A 21786-nucleotide genomic window follows, 5' to 3' on the forward strand; every position below is an offset into this window, starting at 1 on the left:
GTGGCGGTCCTAGTAGGACAGCAAAAGTTAGGCATTTGTATGAGCAAATATAAAGATATACAAAGTCACATCAGGCAGGAGAAATAGATTTCCTTTGAAATTCAGGAGAGAGCTACCCCACAGCACAGTTCCACTGCTAGTTAACACAGGAGGGAAACGGGTCCGAATTACAGAGCCATAGAATCTCCAATATCTCTTCATATATCTTGTTCTGGCACAGACAGCAATATGATACTAACTTACACAAACCAATATGGAATAGGAATTTTTTCCCCTTCCTAGACAACCAAAATGCACATATTTACTTGGATCAGTACATTTCTCTGATCCATCTGCAATTTTCATTATTCCATGTACAGATTATTTTTTCCCAGAAACTTACACACAGAGCTATTCTTTCTACCCTAGAAAGCTTTATGTGACTTGTAAAAGACTGTCAACATCAGAGGCTAAAATCTCTCACCCAGAGAACAAGTAGGACACAGAAAAAGGCAAAGCATAACTCTTTAAATGCCTTGACAACATGCCCCCACCCAGGAGTACATCAGTTCAGCTGCTATGCCTGTTCAATGCCTGCCCTTTATACTTTAGAAAAGGGCTGACAGGTCAGAAACTTGACCATTTTTTTTTCCCAAGAATATCAGCTATTACAGAAATCATATTACCTCTTCCTCCAAAGTACACATCACTCAAGCTGATATTAAGTTAACTTTAACTTCTTTCACATTGCCCAAACCATATGACAGTAAGTGACTTCATACCACCTGCAGTAAAGCTCAGCTGGTTAGTCCAGAGAAGAAAGACTTGCATTTTTATCATCGTCACTCTCAAATATTTGTTCTTCTGACAGATGTTATCCTGACGCTCACCCTTATGATGATAATAACTTTCATTTAGTTAGTTTCAAGTTACATTTTAAACAAGACTGGGCACTAAGTTGTCTTACTCTTCATATTTTATCTTTGATATTTGTGGATGAGACACTAAAGCTTTTTCTTTAGAAGACAACGTAACTCCCTGTCTCTCTTCATGACTACAGGCTTCAGTTCTACTTCTGGCCTTGAAAAGCCAGCTAAAAAAAGGTGGCACTAAGATCACATCTATTGCATGGCAATGAAATGAAATGCCTTTAATCAGTCAAGCTTCTTTAGACTAGATGAAATTAGATTTAGATTAGATCTAGGCTTTGCAGTTAAAAATATTTTAGTGTGTCAGTCAAGCCTCAGCCAATTAGCAACATATAAACTTCATTTTTAAAAATATGTACAAGCATGTTATGAAATTAGACAAACCAAAGCTGTTCTTTATAGTGCCAGTTTTCTAACTACAAAAGGAGACTTTTAAAATCATTCTGAATATCTCTATAATGAATTTTTAGGAATACTCAGACTGGAGACCGTGTTCTGCAAATCATATATATTTATACACAAGTGACTGGTAAAGCCTGTTATTTTAAAAGTAAAACTATTGGGCAGAAGTGTTGAAAGCGACACTGCCTAATTAAGCAGCAGTGACCTGAAAGAAATGTCTTCACTGCCACTTCAGCCTCAAACATTTAGAGAACCTCCTGTTGAACGGTAGCATAAATACAGGCAGCTCCGCTGCGAGGATGAAGGGTTGTCAATAGAGTGACATTAGCATGCACTTTTGATTTTCTCCAACTAAATATTATTAGACACTTATTTTAATAAAGTGAAACAATTTTACTGTCATAAGTGCTAATATCAAGATATCGAATGAACAGAATCCATAACAGAACAGTAATGAGGCTGCAGTATTGAATTTTCACTATTAAAATCCCCAGCTAGGTTTTCAGTTTTCTCCCAGACTTTCAACTGAAGGAAAAATATGTCATAATACACAGGAATAACCTCCTGATTTCCTTTCACCCATTATTTTGAAGGTACAGAAACAACCAAACCGGAAAAAAAATCCCTTTGTATGTATCAGACTTGAGGTATCTAATATTCTTGCCTAAAGCTGTAAGTTCAAGTCTTGATAGAGTGAATTGTTTGTGCAAAGACATATTACCCTTTCCTCAACTCCACAGGGCTCTTGCTGTAGCAAAATTACTGCCTATATACTGACCAATATTGTTTCAGAGCTTTCTTAAGCTGCGCCGGTGGTCTTCAAGTGCTGATGGGCTGTCTCTTAACTTACAGGTTCTCCAGAAGCTCTCTGTATGTATTCTGTACTGTATTAACCCCAATAAAGTCCATAAGAAGAGCATCTAAGCACTATGATAATATTGTAGATTGTGGGTAAATGAATCACAATTCTATGTTTCAGAATTTATTTATTTAAATTTGGGCTCACCGTTTAAAAAAAAAAAGGGGGGGGGGGAGATCTGGCTAACCTGCATGTAACTGCTTCACTTTTCACAACTGTGTTCTCCACAGAAAGGGAAGTACTACAAAGATATAGATACTGAATAAGCAATTATCCTTAATTTTATCCTTCATGACCAAAGGGACTAAAAAAATCCTGTTCTTAGGAGCAAGCCAACCTCAGCCTAATTCAGTAAGATCAAATCATTTATTACCTTCTTGAACTCGGAGACCACATATTTGAAGGCAGGCAGATTTTTAAGTATTTTTCCACTTTTTTTCTAAACTGTTTTTTTAAACAGCCTTTCCTTTATTCTTTCTTTTTATATTTAACACAGAAAAAGACTACTTTGTTGCATGCAGGGAAAGAAAATGCCCTTACTATAACAATCAATATAATTACCCTGTTATCCTACATTTTGATATTTACATTCCTCTCCAGAATTAGTTTCCGTAACCTTTGCTACTGTAGCAACAGCCCTTACACCAAAGTGGAAGCAAGAGACCATATTTATTTATTTTAAAATCAGATCTGTGTCCCCAGTTGCTGAAACTGAAGAGCAGAGTAACTGTTTTTCATCGCATTTTGGAAGATATTTTGACCTGCATGTTATTGCCAATACTGTGAGTGTCAGCGCACAAGTGACAAAAATAGCAGCAATATCTTTTTATTGATACTGCATTCATTTTATCCCCCTGTGTTGAATTTATAGCTTTCCCTAGAGAACTGATACCATATTCACATACCCATCATTACAGCTGTATGAGCACCACTCTTTAGAGCCTGTATCAACCACACCATATGTTGTCCTGAAAAGCAGATAGCACAAACAGGTCATCTCACCCTTTAACCTGGAGAATTGGAGTTTAATTCTGAACACAGGCTGCATCTCCTTTGTTTTCAGTTGTGTCAAATTACAAAAGAGGCTATAAATATTCAGAAACTATCACAGTTACCTACTCTGCGTTTTCATTTCCCCTACTACCCCACACTTCTTCTGATATTGATCCTTTTAACAATACAGAGAGATTTTACTTCTGTCTCTCCTATAGCTTCTGATCCAACAGCAGTGCCCATCTCCCAGCAAGTGCCATGTCACTTGTAAATGCCTTTTTAAAGACATTTCTGCCTTTTTAAAGTCATTTATAATGCCCAAGGCAAACAGCTGTCGAAGCAGCTTTCCCCACCTCTGTCCCATTGTGTTAAAATCAGCTTGGTGGGAACGGAAGGCTTAGACTTCACATAATCCCAGCAAGCACAAAACAAAAAGATGAACTCAAAGAACACTGAAGGGTTTAGATCCCTGTGCCACTACTGATTTCCTGTAAAATCTCAGCTAATCACTACGGTCCATGTCCAAAAAACATATTTAAGCATCTTATACAGGTGGGAGACTTGCCACTGAAATCAATGTAAATATAAACATTTACATATCTCTGTGAACCTGATCCTTTAGTCCTCTCCTGTCCCACCTGTTAAATTAGGATAACGTTAATTCTTCATCTGCCAAAGTGAGAACAGAAATACTGAAAATTAAAAGGTGCTTGGATTTCACTGTAACAGAAAAATAAATAAATAGATAAATAAATAAATAAATGTTAAATGGGATAAAGCTTTAAAACTTTGGCAGGGCAGAGAAACATAGATGGACTCAGTGATGTATTAGTCTCCAGTGTAAACCTTCTGAGACACAAAGGAAAGATTCTAGCTTCAATACTGCCTTTATCCGATTGCTGCCTTTTCTGGATATGCTGCCGCAGAGGCAGGCAGTATATGATACAGCAGATGATGAATCTTTTAAGTCTTTGACAGTTATGATTTTTACACAAGTTGTAACATTAAGTCAACCACTCTGTTTCATGTTTATGCTGCCTCATTTGGATGCCTGCTTCTTCAGCAGGAACACAGAAACAAAATAATCAAACCAGTTATTTGTCCAGCATGCTGGCATAGTGTTTTTAGGGGTGCTGGAACATTTTTTGAGGTCCATCAGAACATGGGAATGGTTTTAACACTCCTTCTGAGCCCAGAGATACTCAGGCATCTTCCATTATGATGTTTATGCTCTCCTGTGGACAGCAGTCTAGTGAATTGAAGTCACTTCCTCCAACATTTCTCTTTGAAGAGTTGGTATGACACCAGTGAGCTCAACATCTTCAAGAACTCACAGGGCAAAAAACTGATAAACATAGTTTCTGAAGAGCACCTGTTAAAATTTATGTTTGCATACCTCTGCATGTAGCCAGCTTCTACAGAGTTAGTGGCTAACCCAACAGGAACTTAAAAAGACATCTTGTCCAAAATACTAATCCATAGCAATGACTGCAACAGAATACAGGTAAGGAAGACACGGCAACCCCAGATTCAGGTAGACTGCTCTGGGGCAGCTTCTAAAGTACAGTGGGACACTTTTTTTTCTGGCAGGATCATAACACTGCTTTTCTGCGAACCTTAAATTTCAAACAAAATTCTCCCTAAGCAGCAGCCTTGACATTGACTCCATACAGAAAGAAAAAAAAAAAAAAGAGAGAGAGAAAAATAAAAAGGTGGTTTTTTGTTTGTTTGTTTGTTGGGGTTTTCTGTTTGAGTAATGAAAATTCACTAAAGAACTTTAAAAATGAAACTTGATCCCAGAGACAGCAGTGGGAGATGTGGCATACAACATTGCCTCAATGGGGCCAGAATTCATACTAATTAAGAGCAATATCAGAAATCAAAGGGCAAATGGACCTAATAGATTATCTACTAAGCATACTGCCCGTAAAGAAACAGCCTAACAGTCAAATGATGTATCATATGGCACAGTCACTCTGAGTCCCAAAGCTGTCCATCTTCAGAGGCTGCGGCATTTCTTAGTGAAAAATCAGCCAACACACAGATTTTGAGGCAGATGGAACGCAGCTTCCAGGAGCTCAGCTTGCAGAAGACTAAGGGGCATATAACTGGTTCCTTTCCACAGCTGGATCACAGTTATTCTCAAGCCAAAATAAGTTTTGAAAGGGATCCATGGCAGATTCCATTTTGCTTTTAAACTTTTGTGTACTTTTTCCACAGCATCATCATTTTCAGCAAAATCTGTCCATCTGTTTCACAGCCCAAACCAGAAGGTGCTGATGTTTTCCTTTCCCATCAAAAGCACAAACACACGATGTATGAAAAATTCATAATAAGAATCAGCGGTGGTACGGCCAAAGTAAGAAAACAGAAGACGCCATGGAAATCTCTCTGTGATACCCTGAAAAATGAGGAAGTGACAGTGGCCCGATGGCCTGTTCCTGTGAAAATCGAAAACAAGCCTCCTATGAAATGCATCACTAGCAAGCATATTCACTTCTAAATGGGACTCCAAGAAACCAGTTATTTTCATTTATAAAGGAATACCTTTACTGCTGATAGGCTAAATAGCATTAGGATAAAAATACTACACCCAGGCTTCATTTACACCACTCTGCGGTAATGAGAATCAAGGAGAAAGAGTCCTCTGGTGGAGCAGGCAGGGGAGCAGTGCGCTCTCCGCAGGCTCTGGCACGAGTGCAATGCTTGCCCTTGGAAATGCAGAACTTTTTCTGACTGTGGCTCTACTTCAGAATAACTCAGGTTGTTTTGAGGAATGCCAAGAGGTGTTCTGTTCACAAAGGGCTTTGGAAGTCCTGGATAAAAGAAGAAACTATTAAGTACTGTAGGAGTTACTTTAATGAAAAACAGGACAGCTATCCCAGGATATGCTATATGGTTTTCTTCAGAGAACTCAAAAGTCCTTATGAATAATAAAGATTTTTTGCTTGGGGCAAGACAATATTCCAAAAAATGTTTCTATTATTTATACACTGAATTTGAGAGAGAGGATGAATCTCACTGATCTACATAGGACATTTAAGGGAGCACTATTTGTTCTGACTACCTGCAATTATTGCTCATTTTTTCTCCTATTTCATCATAGGTCATGACTTTTTTGCTTTAGCATTAGTATTTTAGTTGCCTCTACGTATCATAAATAGTTTTCCTTTGTAATATACAAGAATTGTGAAGTCCTTAAGCCACAGAATGTCAAAAGTCATACAAGAGAAAAGTTTGTATGCTTTGTAAAGCTTCTGTACTCACTGTCTCTCTTCCCCTCCTTCCCAAATATCTGCTACTGGTAACTATCAGAAAAGGATATTCAGCTAGATGAATCATTGAAGTGAGCTAATATTGCACCTCTTTATCATTTACCAGCCCAGAGCAATAGGTTTTTAAGCCTATCCAGACTTGCTAGATGATTAAAACAAATGATCACTTCTGGATTCTTTCTTTCAGTCTGCAGAAATATGTCAGTAGACCTAATGCCTTAAAGGAGAGAGCAGGACCAACAGTAAAAATTCAACAGAGCAGTTTGCTGCCACAGGGTAATAACAATAAAGCTTATTTCAGACAAAGCTTGGATGTAACCATAAGATCCAGCTATAAGATAGGACTGCACGTTCCAGCAGTTAAATACTTTTGCGTCTTCCAGGTATCTTCGGACAAAGTTTTCACCCTGCTTTGCCTATACACGAAAATATGTTGGACTCTGTTCTGCTTCCCCTCTGTGTTAAGTGAGGAAGCAAAACAGAAATGAGTAATTTGCACAGCTCAGAGACTCTCTTTGGATACTCCCATTGCAGGTCAAGTTCACAGTGCTCAATATTAGAAACACTGGATGCAACAGTGACAACTGAAGCAAATAGTCCAGGTCTCAATGGCCCTTCATCTTTAACTTGTAAACAAAGCAAATAGATACAGAGGTTAATGAAAATTATTACTGGGGTTGATAATGTTATTTTCACAATTCTAAATGTAGGAGTTACAAAACAATTACTTGCACAGAAAGCTATGTAACCTTAAATGGTGATGTATAAGACCATCTCAGATGAAATGAATACACAGAATTCAATGTTACTGTACTTGGTCCTACTACAATAAATCCACTGATAAAAATTAGCTTCCTTCCAACACCGTGTCCTATAAAAATACACACAGCCTGCAATGACTGACTTGTTGCCTACCCAACTCGATGAAAGCAAGCTAAGCAATTCTGCAGTCCAGAGACAAATGATCCACTTTATTTTGATCTTAAGTTCCTTAAATCTCTTATTTATAGGAGTTGTAGCAAGTATTTCACAAATCTTCAAGAAAGTAAGCATCACTTGTACAATGGACTGTACTTAACATGAGAGCTCAGCCTAGAAGTACTGAACTTAAATCCATTAATCAGCGTCACAGCAGGGCAGGTAAGGAGACTGATCATTGATTATTCTCCATACATTCAACCCCTGATCAACAACTTTTCTTTCACAAGTAGACACAGATACCTGAAGAACCTTCCAGAACTGGAATGAGCACATTGAAAATATAAGATTCATTATTCAAAGTACTGAGCAATACAGAAAGCACCACCATAAAGAAAATTCTGTCTTACTACCATTTATAAGGTGCATAACAACCTCAGGATATTTTCTTCCATCTCAGGACTGGTGGCGCTACTCTCAGGGTTCTCGTATGTTGTTTAAACCCAGCTTTCTGGGATTCAGTGTCCTGCAGTGCAAAAGTCTTTAAAATCAATATGCATGCTCCACCTGCTGCTCACTCTTTATTGCACTACTGAAGTTGCAGCATCTACACAGGGTGATGTTGAATGTTTTGGAAACCCTTATAAAAGGTTAGAAAGGCTCTCTTATACAAGGTTCCAGCTGGCTTCTGACATTATGCCTGACTTTCATATCTAGAGTTATCTGTAACAGCAATTCACTAACTCACCTTTTTCAAGAGACATACAGTCAGCTAATCAGACATTTATACAGATACATATTTGTGAAATTATTAGTGCAGGTGGAAAACTTAAAAGAGAAATCAAGTTGAAAAAAGAATCTTAAAGGTAGATAAAATAATATCAGCAAAAATAAATAAAAAGATATTACACTGTAAAGCACTTTTTTTTTTTTAATATAGAACCTTTTTTTAAAAGGAAAAGGAAAATAAATAGAAACATCCCCAAATGCTCCTGTATGACAAAATGCAGAAAATCAATGCCATTTCCTTCTCAGCAACACCCACCCTCAGCAGCAACTTGCTCAGTAAAACAGCAGGGAGGTGAAAGCCTCCAAAATGGAACGTTTTATTATAAAAATTGATGCTTTCAGTAGTTTAAGTGAAGAGTGACTAACACAAAAACACAGAAACTGGTGCTGTATTTTGAAATTAATGAAACATTTTCAAATAAGGAAGTTCCAGGCCTACTTTCTTTGTTACAGGGAAAATCTTCTTATTGCAGTTTGATTGTTCCAACTGATCCATTACTACAGCATTTGAGAAAACTATATAGTCTATTTTTTTTATTGTTATTTTCAGAAGAGACATTGAATGTTCTGAAAAATCTAAGTCAATCCACTCATCATCTCAACCTACTGCATGATTTATAACATTGTTTTAAGGAAAATAATGGAAAATAATACCAGGTAACATGGAGTCACTGGAAAATAAAAGACACATTAGCAGGTTTATCTTATCCCTAGCTTAAAGAAAATTGGTGACGTATAAAGGAAATATTAAGACTATAAAATATTTTCAAAGCTAAGAACTGAACTTGTTTCCAATGAGAAAAGTTCATAGAATCAGTTGTCAGGAAAGGCTCTGCACCATGACCTGTCAAACTAAAGTTCAAGATAAATCCAGGATGTATTCTAGCACGAGTTGCACAAAAAAGTTTATGCCAAAATAGCACAGCAGGATTAGAAACGGCCTAAGCACCTGCTATTCAACAAAGGTCAGAATTTGAGCACTGATTAGTTTATGCTGCTACACGGATAACTGATGAGTACCCAGAGGATTTCAGCAAAATAATTAAAATGTTGCAAGAGTACAGGCCAGGGCAAACTACAGCAAAGTTGTTTTGTATTTTTTTCAGTGACCCTGGCACTGGGAATTTGAAATTGTTTCTCACGTTCTGTTCAGCCTGTATAATACTGCATTAAAGCTGCACCAGAGCTGCTTATCCTTAAAGTACAACTTAATTCCTCTAAACACCTCTCCACAGGGCCTGAAACATGGCAGAACTTGAATATCACATTCAGTGAGACAAAAAGGACAAAATTCATGCAACTAAAAAACAGCAGAGGTAATCAGCCGAGGACTCCCTAGCCAACAGAGACCTAAGCAATATGGTCAGTGAAATCTAGGATGTGATTCACTTCATCCTTCAGTCGTCTAAAATTACACAGATGAATCACATCCTGAAAGCGCCTTTTTTCTGTGCTGTTTATGGACAGCCCCAGTAGACGCAGACCGTAGATGATGGCTGTGTGAGACGAAGGCCATCCCCACAAGCCGAGCGCACACCTTCAGTGCAGCAACAGCCGAGTCAGCCTGGTGGAGGAGAAGCTTCGGGTGAAGCACGGCCTGGGGACTGGCTGTCACAGAGAATGGATGGGACCAGAAGGAGGTGAGGGAGGCAAGGGTCATGGTTCTGCAAACTTCCAACCCCTTAAAAATTTTTTACTGCTGAGATGCACCCCCGTTGAGTGAATGTAAGCCTGCTAACCACAGAGCTGCTAAGAGCAATTGATTTAACATCTCCATCTGTACAATACATGCTGGCATTACCAGAACTTGGATCACCTGCCTTTGTACTCACTGAGGCAACTGGCGTAAGGAAATAGATCTACGTGTGTAATGGGAGATGACAGACTCATGCCTGGGCTTTCTGTGATTGTAAAATGCCAGCCTAGCAATAAGATGTTAATGACATTTCTTCCCAAAGTTCAAAGGAGAAGAATTCGTCACAAGGAACATCGGATGCGGTGAAGGGCAAAGCCCCAAACACAAGAGAACTGAAGAACAGACCAATAGAGAGATGGGCAAGGCCTTGCGTGAGAAATACTGGAGAGATGCTTGCAGGTGCTGTTAGAGTGGATTTTATTAAAAATAAGCTACTAGTTACAGAACCTCTCTTTGCATGTTTATAATATTTTACATACTAAATTGTATGCTGAAAGTATGTATTTAAGTCCAACCAGAACCATGTCAGTAATGCTTTACTATCAATATTTGGCCTTCAAATAAGTTTTATAGCATAATGCAGGAAGGAAATCTGTTGGTTCCTAAAACAGACAAATGCAGTAGTGAAGATGAAACAATCCAATTATTCTGAAAGATTTCAGCAGCATAGGTAGTGACCAATTTTATCTAAAATCTTACTGAAACATGAAGTGAGATTTCTTACATACTAAGAGCTAAAGTTGAGCACTTAATTAGACTGTCAAATCTAGGAGGACCAGAAGTAGATTAAACTTTGGATACTTATACATAGTGATCAGACACTGCAGTGCCAAGGAAAGATTAGATGATCATAACTAATCTAAGTTTTAATTAAAATTTAAAAGCAGACAGGTTTCGCATTGCCCACAAGGGAGAAAAGGCTGTGTTCCACTAAGATGGGTTCAGGCTTTTTCTCCACATTTCTGAATTGAATTTGGTATCCAGCCTTTCTAATATTATTCTGTGTTTTAAATAAATAAATAAATAAATAATCTCCCATTGTGAGAAACGCACACTGAGGGCCACATTCCATTTGTATTTGACTGGTGGAATTAGATCACAGGTTAATAAGTTGCTACTAAACATTTTCCACTTCTGATGAACATTTTCCTAAATTTCAAACCAATATATTACTCTATGAACATCTCTGCCCTCTGCTCAAGCCTGAAAGCAGTGTCCAAGTGAAGTTCATTTTGATGTAAGGAAAGGGAAGAATGCATTATCACCATCTCTCCCACATAGATGCAAACACAAGCCAGTGCCCATTCTTGCAGAGATTTTCCACTGAAGACTGGGGGTAATGACAGAGATAAAACTCAAAACATATGATAATGTATTTTCCTTCCTATTTGGGGCTGATTGACTTATTCATTAGGATTTCATTAGATGGTAAGTTTAACCCTTCTTCTATTTATAGATTGTTTCCAATTCATTTCTTACTTCTGAAAATGTATTCATTATTCATATGTATTTTATGAAGTGTTTAGGTGAACAATTTTAAACTTAATGAACTTTTTAATCTCTGTTTCTTTTCCCATTGGGAGTGCTTGGCTTTAGTCACACAGAATTGACCTTAGCAAATATTTTAAGTACATGATGATACCTTGTTTAAGTTAGTATATGTAGGGTTTTTTCTGGAACGAGGATAAACACAATAAGCGTATCAGGATAGAAATTAATGAATGATGAACATCAAGTATTGTGTGAAGTGTCTAAGTGTTATTCTTTAAAAAGGAAAAGCCCAAAGCTTCAAAATGTTGCCTTTTTTAGAAGAGAGACAGAGGAGGTACCAGGAGGCATATCAAGGAGGGTAGCTAAAAAAGACAACAATGTCAAATTCTTCCTACTTTTGGCTGACAGTAAAACAAAGGGCAGAAGTCACAAGTTTGGGAGACTTAAAGTGGATATGGGAAGGACCTCTTCTGTTTGGAACTGGCCAAAAAGGTCACCCAAAGAGGTTTTAAATCCCTATCCTTGGAGGTTTTCAAGACTTCAGTAGGACATCTGATGTAGTTGCTAGCTGTCCTGCTTTTAGCCAGAGGCTGAACTAGACAACCTCCAGAGGACCCTCAAACCAGCACTGATGTGTGTGTTTTAACATTTAACTTGTGTTTTATTTAACATTAATTATTTGAATTACAGTTGTTAAACATTTCACCTAAGGATAACACCAGAGGAAATTATACAGTAACACACCCTAGGAATTTCTCACACAGTCTTTTTCACTATGCATAGATATGTAATACTGCGTATTGGACATTTACCATGAAGGACATAAACTGACAGCTCCCAACAAGGACTGATGTGGAATTTAAAGTCTGTGAAAAATACCCTGTCAAAAGATCTCACCTTGCAAATACAGCAATAAATGGAAGCCGCTACTTGAAGGCAGAGGAGAAAAACCTTTTGCAAAATCTATACTGGTCTCAGCTGAGGAATAGCTCAGCAATTGCAAACCACCTGGAAACTCAGAGAAACTCAGAAAGTTGTGTAGTCAAGACATAAAAAGGTGGGGCCAGTTTCAAGTTGTGCAATTGGGTTTGTACAGAAACAAGCACAGGTGCCATCTGTCACTGTGGGTGACCTTCATCCTATTCATTTAATCCACCTGCTTAAACAGACTTTTGTTCACCATGGTCATTTCTTAACATTCAAGTACAGCAAGGTTATTCCAATGGGTTACTGATCAGGCACTTACAACATGGGGAAAAAAAAGGGGGGGGGGGGGGGGAACATGATTATGTAAAATGGAATTATTATGGAATTGAATTCTTGGCAAAGACTAACATATCTTTACCATTTTTAGATCTTTTTATATTTTTAACACTTTATTTGCACCATCAATTACATGAAGCAGTGTTATGCTGTCTACAAGGGTAAGTGACTCTCTCAGGGGCCAGACCCGGGACACACTCAGATCGCTTGCTGGTTGTCAGCTGGCCTCTCCCTCCACCCAAAAGCCTTTTTAGTCAACTGCTTTTAAATTACAAAAAGGGTTTGTCAGCACCATGGGTTCCCACTCATGAGTCTGATATGATCCTCTCAGCTCAGTTCTACCTTATTCCAGTTTCCCACGTGCCGTCCCCTGCCTGACTTTGCCGCCCTACAGTTTTCTGCTCTGCTTGTGGCTCCTCTCCATGTGTCCCATATAGCCTTTTTGGTGTGTCAGCTGGGTAAAACACAGGCTGGGGATGGTGAAATACAATATACCCCCCAAAAATGTATTGGCTGTAAAATATGTATGTGACAGCCAGCTGCTTCTAAACAAATGGGTAACAGCTGACTTTTCCCTAGTGACACTTTTTGCTCCTCTATCTGGTTAGAGACTTTCAAGGAAATCATTTCATGGAATTTATTACACATAAGAACTTCAAGTTTGGTCCAATAATGTTGAAGCTAGGAACAGGTGAAAAAATATTAGAAGAGGGAGTGATAGATGGACAGAGAGTCCTTCCATCTCTGACAGAAATTTTTTTAACAAAATAAAAAAGTAGTGAATATGAAGGAGCATTTAAAGACTCAACACAGCTTTCTAGGATCAAACAGTTAGCAGCTGTTCAGGCAGGAATTTGACTTCTTCACCAAAGCAAGTGGAGATATAGAAGCTAAAAGGAACAAAAGGTAAGTTTCTAAAACATTAAGGAGTCAACACCCCCATATTGTGAGTAAGAGTTTCATCATTGTTAGGAAACCTGTAGGGAAAATAAATCTATTATCTAACCATGCTAAAGGAATGTGAAAAATAGTGCATTAAAAATAAATAAATAAATAAATAAAATACCCAACAACAAAACCAAAACCAGGGCACGGAAGTAGTTTTATAACTGTATGTTTGAAATATGGCAAGTCAACCAGAGGAAGAATATTCAAAGAATTCCTTAATGACTGAAGAGAGTTTAGTTAAGCATGCAATGCGGGTCTGTGCAATGCTTAATTAGAAACCAGACAGCAGACAGCAAAAGGAATCAAAGACTCAAAATGGGGTGAAAGTCTGTTACACAATTTTAAGACTGTGCAAGGCTTCAAAAGAGAAACTGAGCAATGGACAAGTGTTGGAGAGAAAGTATGACTTCATTATTGTGAGCTGCACTGTATAACGAGGACCATACACATATGTACAGGCAAAACAAAACAGGAGAAATGTGTGAAATACAGTAAGTATGTGCTAAGAATCGGCATGAAAGATAACAGAAGTAGATTAAAAAAGGAGACTTAATATCACCCAGTCTTTGCAGGAAACTGCTACATTTGTTAGAAGCATTCTGCAAAAGCCATAAGATAACGAATAAAAATATCTGAAGTGAAAAAAAGTATATATATATATATGCATTCTGTATAGCAAAGTGAAAAAAAATCTTTTGTGGGAATTTGTACTGATGACTAAAGCAAGCCAAAGTTTAAATCATACTATGGTGTAACACGGGGAACAAGATCTACCTACTGAAGTTTTGTATGAGTAAGTTTAAAAAGTAAAACAATTTTGAAAAGGTAAGCCTAAATGTTTCAGAATTCAGAACATATTTTAAAGCTAAAAATGTCAAACACTGGGTGTCATTAAGAGTTGATAACAAAAGAACGTGAGGCCACGTAGATAGGGATGAAAGCTGTAGATAAAAAAGAAATGCTGTGAATTTATAAATAGATGAGGAAAACAAATTCCTTAATATTAAACATATAAAGCAAGGAAGAAATCACCAGTAGTGGTGCAATGATAAAAATCAGTCTTACATTGAATGTGTAAATGTGCTGTATAGAATTATAGATGAACAGTCCAAAATCACATAATTAGTTTGGATATGCTAGATTGTTATTCACAATTTCCAAAAGTGGTATTATTAGAGAATAAAGCACCTAAAGAAGTAATCTCATGCTTCAATTGGTATTAGCTGACATTCCAAGTGTGGGAACAACTGATAAGAACTGCAATTTGATTACTGTGTTTCTAAGGGTGTTTTTAAAACATCATGTACCTTCAAGCCCAGTGCATGCATAGGTCCTCTGGAAGGTATTATTTTTTTTAAAGAATGATCTAAGAGAGTAAGAATGAAGTTCAGAGTCACATGTGACATCATTAACAGGGCAGCATGTTAATGAATAACCCGAATACAAAGACTTTCTGCTATTGAGCTGTTGTTCAGTCCACTGTTGAGAACAAGGCCATCCAAAAGAAGCCTGTTGAGCTTGCCCAGTGAATTCTGGCAGGAACAAGAAAAGACATCTTTAGTTTCTTCCACAGAAGGAGGAAACACAGATGGATTCCAAATTTCAAAGATCAGAAATAGAATAAACTGTATAAGAGGCAATACAGAGAGCTTCATGGAAAAGACCAAGCATTAATTCAGAGGTGAAAATGCAAGAGGTGCTGCAGAGATCTTCAAAACAAAGGAGGCAAGACAGGAACTGATCGACAGTCTTTGATATTTGCATTATATTATCACTAATTTCTATGTTTCCTTCAGAAGAAGAGCTGTAAAGTTATCTGGGCCACAAAGAATTTGATACATTCTGATCCCAGTCAGCAATTGCCACTGCTGGTTGACAGAAACATGACACAAAGGAGACATGCAGACCTTTTCTCCTTTCTATAAAACATATTAATGTATTATTTTATCAAAAACACAAGTCAAAGCTCTGATTGATCATAATTTTAAACAAAAAATAATATATAATGCTATAGATATGACATACATATCTTCCAAAGAGGAATATTCAAACAATGCAAAATCAAAAAACGTTGTATATTAAATTTATATATATGTAAATGTTGTATATGTTGTAAATTAAATTTATGTATATACAAAGTTTTCGTCTGTACTTTCTAATATCTTTGCCGGAATACATAGGATCTGTTTTGCTCATATAATCAATTTCTGTAATGCCAACACATTCTTCATAAAGACCAATTTCCTGAGAATAACGTATTTCACAAATGTGTTATATGGTAAAGAGCAAGTCAATGCCATTTCAGATTATGTCAGGTGAGCAGAGCAGCTATACAGGAAACCAAATGGAAGTTGTCTGCATTTTCAGTTCTGTGCTACGCAAAACACATGAACTAAACCAGGCATTCACAAAGGGTTTTCAAAATGTCTACTTTTTGCTGCTTTATCAAAAAAAAAACCTTTCTGCTTTTGCAGAAACTCATTCTAAATTTTTGGAAGTTCTACTTACGCTTTTGAAGACCTAAAAAATATCAGTGGTGCTTTAGCACTTAAAGGCAGGAATTCTTCGCAACTTTTTCAGTGTTATTGTCCACTGAGCCAAAAAGTTAAGGCAGTGTGACAGTGATACCAGGAGAAGGTAAATACATCCAGTCCCAGAACCGTTCCTCCAGTGTAGCATGTCATGGGGGTTTATGCTTCAACTCCTGGTTTCAGCAACCATACAGGAAAAGAATTTGCTAAGTACACTGATGTCTGGAGCAAGCTGATGCCCAGAAAATTTCATGTAAACACACTGATCTATTCAAGTAAAGCTTCTTCTTTTCCCCTAAGGCCAACAGAAGAGTTTGCATTCCTTTACGTCAATATTTGAATCTAAAGAAAAACCTGCTTTCTCCTACCTCATTCAGCTTTCTATATACCTCCATAATGACATGGTAATTGCCTTGCAAATATGTGCAAAAATTGCATTATACCTTTTAAGTTTATTTCAAAACTGAACATAAAAAAGTTCACTTTCAAGTCCATCACCTTTGTTGCAGTAACAAATGATACTTTTTTTCTAATTTTCCCTGAAAAATAGTCCCGACTGAAATATTTAGCAACCATTTTGTAATTCACAAGCTTCATATGACAAGCTACATTCATTGCAATTTTCAAGTTAACTGATCATACATCATTTCAGTTTTCAAAATGAATTTGCTATAAGAGTATAAAATTACTTCTAGCAAAGTTATATTAATTACCTTACATTTAACTGTCTAAAAAACTTAGCACAAATACTTTTTACTCCCCATCAAGAGCTTCCTGGGTTGCAAAGAAGACAAGAGGAAAAAAGTGGTATTTTTTTAAATGTTCTGTAAATCTGTTGTCTACTTCCACAGCCCAAGAGTCTCTCAAGAGTATCTTGCTGACAATGAATGAATTTAAAAGTGTATCTTACTCTTTTTGGTTCTTGTATTAGCACTGTTGATAGTCAAATACCTCAAGCAGGACTCACTTCCAAGTAGTGTAAAAGAAATTGCTTTCTTTGAAAGTAAAGTTGTGTACAAGGTGTTAAAGCAAAAAAGTAGGTAGTGACAAGCATAGTCGGGAACATTTAGTAATGGCTCCAGCTTAGACAAGCAAAACGAAAGCATTAATGTGATTGTTTTTTCAAATAGTCATGCTTGCATGGCTCCTGCAGTAAAGGCATAACATTGGTAATTTAGAATCATAGATTCTGGTAATTTAGAATCATAGATTCTAAATTTAATTAAAATCTAAGTAAAACAGAAGACACAAGCTGAACGACTGATTTTTAGTGTAACATGTTTTGTTTCTAATAGACAGTGTCCTGTAGAACTGTGCTAGAAACAGTGTCCACAGGACACACAAACAACACAAAAATAAGACTTCTGGCTCAGAAGAACCTAATGCCACCAAGCGTATAGTACTGAGAGGGTTTATCATGTGAAATGCTTCTGTACGCTTGAACTTGCCTTCCATTCTTCCCCTAAACAGGCACAGGGGCCACTCCCAGAGGCAGAATCCTAAGATAGACACTTCTCATGCCCCTGAGCAAATACCTGACCCTGAGCTCTGGTGTCCTTAAGGAAGTGTGTCTTCCAGGCTCCATCTCTGAACTCCTTATTCTAGCAATGCCTATTGCTGTGGCAGTTGCGCTTTCACATAGTTAGTCCCATGTTATTAGCTAGTCTCCTGAATCACTGGTTAGAAACCATTCTGTGAAACAAATGTAATTCCCTCTTGGAATAAGCAAGTTGAGCAATACTAATATCCTCTTTTATTATTGCTTTTGCTGAGATTTCAAGTACTATTTATGCACTGACACTTGAGTTATAATGTACCATGATTAGACCTCCTATCTCACATTCCATTACTTCTAGCCTTATAGATCAACCATTAGTATGAAATGAAATGTTTCCACAATCTTGCTAAGAATCTTAGTAATTTGATCACTTTGCCTTCATGTAGCATTGTTGGGACAAAAGGAACACAAAACATTTTATAATATATTTAATCCATTTCAGTAAAAAGATATGTTGTATATTTAAACTCAAGCAGGAAAGTATATGGATGATTTATCAATCCAGGCATATTCCAAGCAGTATCATTTCCCAGATTGGACAAGAAGGATGCAGAAGACCAACCACAGGGATAAGTATTTCCAGTTCCTTCAGGCACTACTCAATCACACCTCTGTGCTGGTAATTCTTTCGATTCCCTTTTCTAATGTTTTAGTCCTATCTAAACAGCATTCTTTTGATTGTTCTGCTTATCAGACAATGAGAAATGTTTCAGCTCCTCATAAATTATAAACTATAGCACCCCCGATTGCAAAAAGTGATTCATCGTGATGTTTCAGCAACTGGGAGAAGGGCTTTTCCCATACAGATACTCACATTTATAAAAATGGTGTCTTTAGAAACTCTTATTCTTGAGGGGTATTTTGAAAAAATTGACAGAATCAAGGACAGGATGAATGAAAATGCTGTGAACAAGGATATTTGAATGCTAACAGACAATTCCTTCACAGGAATATTCCACGGATTATATTCCAAGGAATTAATTTCTATCATCAATCTACTAGTAGATAGTTTAGACACAGATATACTCAATGTGTAATGAAGACATAAAAACTATATCATTATGAAACCTGAATTCAATCTTAGTCAAAGTCCTTTATTAAAGAGATTATCATCAAGTGTGTCACTCATCTAAATTTCTGTCATATGGTTCCTTATTGTAGTAAACATTCTGAGCTGGCAGAATCACAAACAGTATTTGCTATTCCTGTCATGTTGTCTTTTGTTTATAGCACCTGGCCACACAACCTTCTATTTGGACTTTGATCCAAATATGGGAAACATTTAGAAGTGATGTGCAAATAGGAAAATATGAGGATGTAAATTCTATGAGATTTTCAATTGATTTTTTTTAACTCTATGGAAATAGATGCCAGCAAACCATTGCTAGGAAAAAAAAAAAGAAAAAGAAAAAAGAGAGAGTAATGTTGCAAGAAGTCATTATGAAGGAAACAACAAACCAAACAAAACAAAATGGAAGGCATATTAAAAAGAAACATAAAATTTTAAAGCTAGAAAACCACTTAGTCATCTCCAAAGTATCTGGTCCTTAACTGTAAATATGACTAATAAAGCCAGAAAATGTTTGATACAGGCATTGTTAAAAGTTTTACTTGTCTTGGGACCTACAATATAGCCTTCCAAAAGAAATGTGTCCCACTCTTCACAAAAAGGAGAGAACGGATGCTGTTATTATCTCTTCCAGGGAAGCTGGGCATCACTAAGTGGCGCTAGGCAGCACTCTTTCGGAAAGGACAAGAAGAGCTGGGTATTACATTGATAAAGAAAATAAGACTTTTGAAAAAAAATGAAGCCCTTCCTGGAGGCTAGCTGAAACACTGAAATGGGTTTGACATCTTGCTCGTCTATACTGCAGAAATGGTCATGATGTTTTGCACACTATTTGCAGGGGAACACCATTAACTGTGCAAGTGACCATCACAGCCAGCGTATATGTCCTAAGGGCTAGATGTATTACATCTGATAGTACCAGCAAACAGCAGTCTTCCCTGAGCAACCTGATGTCAGTAATCCATTAATGTGATAGCCTGTATTGATTCTGCTCCTTCCGTATTTCTGCCCTTACTAAACACTTCAGAATTTGCCAAGGATACTGTGAATTAAAAAAAAAATGTGATTTTATCATGTCAATCACTTTGGACAAGGACATTCTACTATCTTTTACAGATATATTTAAGATTCTCATAATTAGGATACCCACAGGCCACAAAAACAGCCTGAAAAAGTTTTATATCAGTTCAAAGCATATATGTGTTTGTGTATGCACCTCTAAATGGCATGAATGAGGAAAGATAAAAGCAAAACTGCTTTCATTCTCTACCACAGTTTCAATCTGTGTTCGTTGTCATCCTCTTTCTATTAATATATATATATATATATATGTATATGAGACAAGTCCAAATTTCAACACCAAATTTCCTTAAACTGGTTTTATTAATCAGAGAAGCACAAAGTAGCAGGGGCCACCTCAGTTCAGTTGAACTGTCCAAAATCTTATGGTAGGCAAGGAGATGGAGGCAGGTGAGCATTATTTGAAATGGCCTGGGGTATCCCATTGGCTTATATATGCCCTCAAGAAGGGTGTGGGGGTCCTGTAGGTTCTTCCTCATCTCTGACATCCCTGTGGAGGAAGCTTTACATGTGATTCATCAACAATATTCAGGCAACATAAATGAGTGCTGACATCGGTTTAGCTGTCTGAGATAAGTTTGTAATCCCTTCTTCACCATGTTCAGACTCAGAGAGATTTTCCAGCCATACTGTATTGCCCCGACAAAATAGTATTTTCATAAATTTGCTTGCTTAAGTCAGCCTTTAGACAAATAGATATCTAAATGCCTCAAGTACTATACACATATAACTGTTAATGAGCCAGGAGATACTACAATCAAGTTTCATCAAGAGTTTGCTTCATTTGCATGGGCCACTGGACAGGAAATAAATCCCTGGAAAATTTTTGAATCACCTAGACCAGTGTTTTCCAGCCTGGAAGTCCAATCCCAAGTATAGTCATGAACTTCTGAGAAATCCATTTTTTCTCGTAATCACACTTGCAGTATAGTATATTAATACAATATGACTAGTTTGTAAATGCAATCGTAACTGGAATCTGTTTAGGAACAAACACCCACACAGATGATACAAGTGCAAAATTAACCATTCCAACAATGCTTTAGGAATAATTTAGATTACAATGATTTCATGATTCTGCAGCTGTCTCCAACAGAGGTATATCACATGTATTAGTACCTAAAATGTTTGTTGACCTTATCATCTTTCACTTTATCCAAGTTTTGATTTGTTAGTTCAAGTTAATGCCATTCAGAGGCTAGAACATCCTTTTCATCTTTGGAAAGAGCAAAGAGATAAACCTCAGAAAGCTGGACAAAAATTAAAAGGAACACAGTAAATGCAGCTTGTAGTGAAATCAGAGAAGCTGGACTCATCTGAATTCATCAGAAAGTTAATAACTTTTTCTAGCTAACTAGAACTTTTGTGTTTTCTACACATGCACCCTGAAATATGCTGTGGTGCACAAATATACATAGCAAATTATTTTTTCCTTCCTGCTGATTTATTTATATGACACCGGCATTCATGGATGCCAACATTTTATTGTATACAGAGTGTCAGTCACAGGTACGCACTGTGCAAGGAGGAAGCACCTCTCCTGAAATTGCTTTGCCAAGCCCTCGTTGCAGATTCAGTGAGTCAGAAGGCTTTTTACTTTCATAAAGTCTGCACCACCGGGCCTGGAACACACTGCGCTCGACAGCTTCTGAAGACAACCCCACAGAGGGAGCACAAAATAATTGTCACCCTCAGTGCGACTAACTCTCAGTCCTGGTTTTTCACTATACCTCTGTGTGAGAGCTTCTCCAGGATGATCCTTAGGCGCTGAAGAACAGGGGGTGAAATGTCGTATTTGTATATGTCTATTACTGGCACTCGCTGACATCTCCCAAATATTCCATCTGCAGGAGAGAGAAAAAGAAAAGGAAAAACATACATTTCATTTTCTGAGAGTAAGAAATGTGTGATGAGATGCGCATTTCCAATGTATCCTAATTATATACTCAAGGGACCTTTTAAAAGACACTTTAAAAAGTTATCAAAGGACTACTGAAGTCATGAGG

General features: G+C 37.2%; 1 protein-coding gene across 4 annotated transcripts in view; it reads right to left on the minus strand.

The window, feature by feature from the left end:
- PTPRN2 (protein tyrosine phosphatase receptor type N2) overlaps nucleotides 1-21786 on the minus strand; it is a 645529-nt gene that overhangs the window by 461134 nt on the left and 162609 nt on the right. For all 4 annotated transcript variants that reach the window (XM_080579571.1, XM_080579572.1, XM_080579573.1 and 1 more), the window contains one exon: nucleotides 21511-21624. In XM_080579571.1, the coding sequence (XP_080435697.1) occupies nucleotides 21511-21624 (114 nt within the window). The remainder of the gene's footprint in view (nucleotides 1-21510; nucleotides 21625-21786) is intronic.

The sequence above is a fragment of the Anser brachyrhynchus genome (genome assembly GCF_964034855.1).
Source record: "Anser brachyrhynchus genome assembly, chromosome: 2".
Taxonomy (NCBI): Eukaryota; Metazoa; Chordata; class Aves; order Anseriformes; family Anatidae; genus Anser; species Anser brachyrhynchus.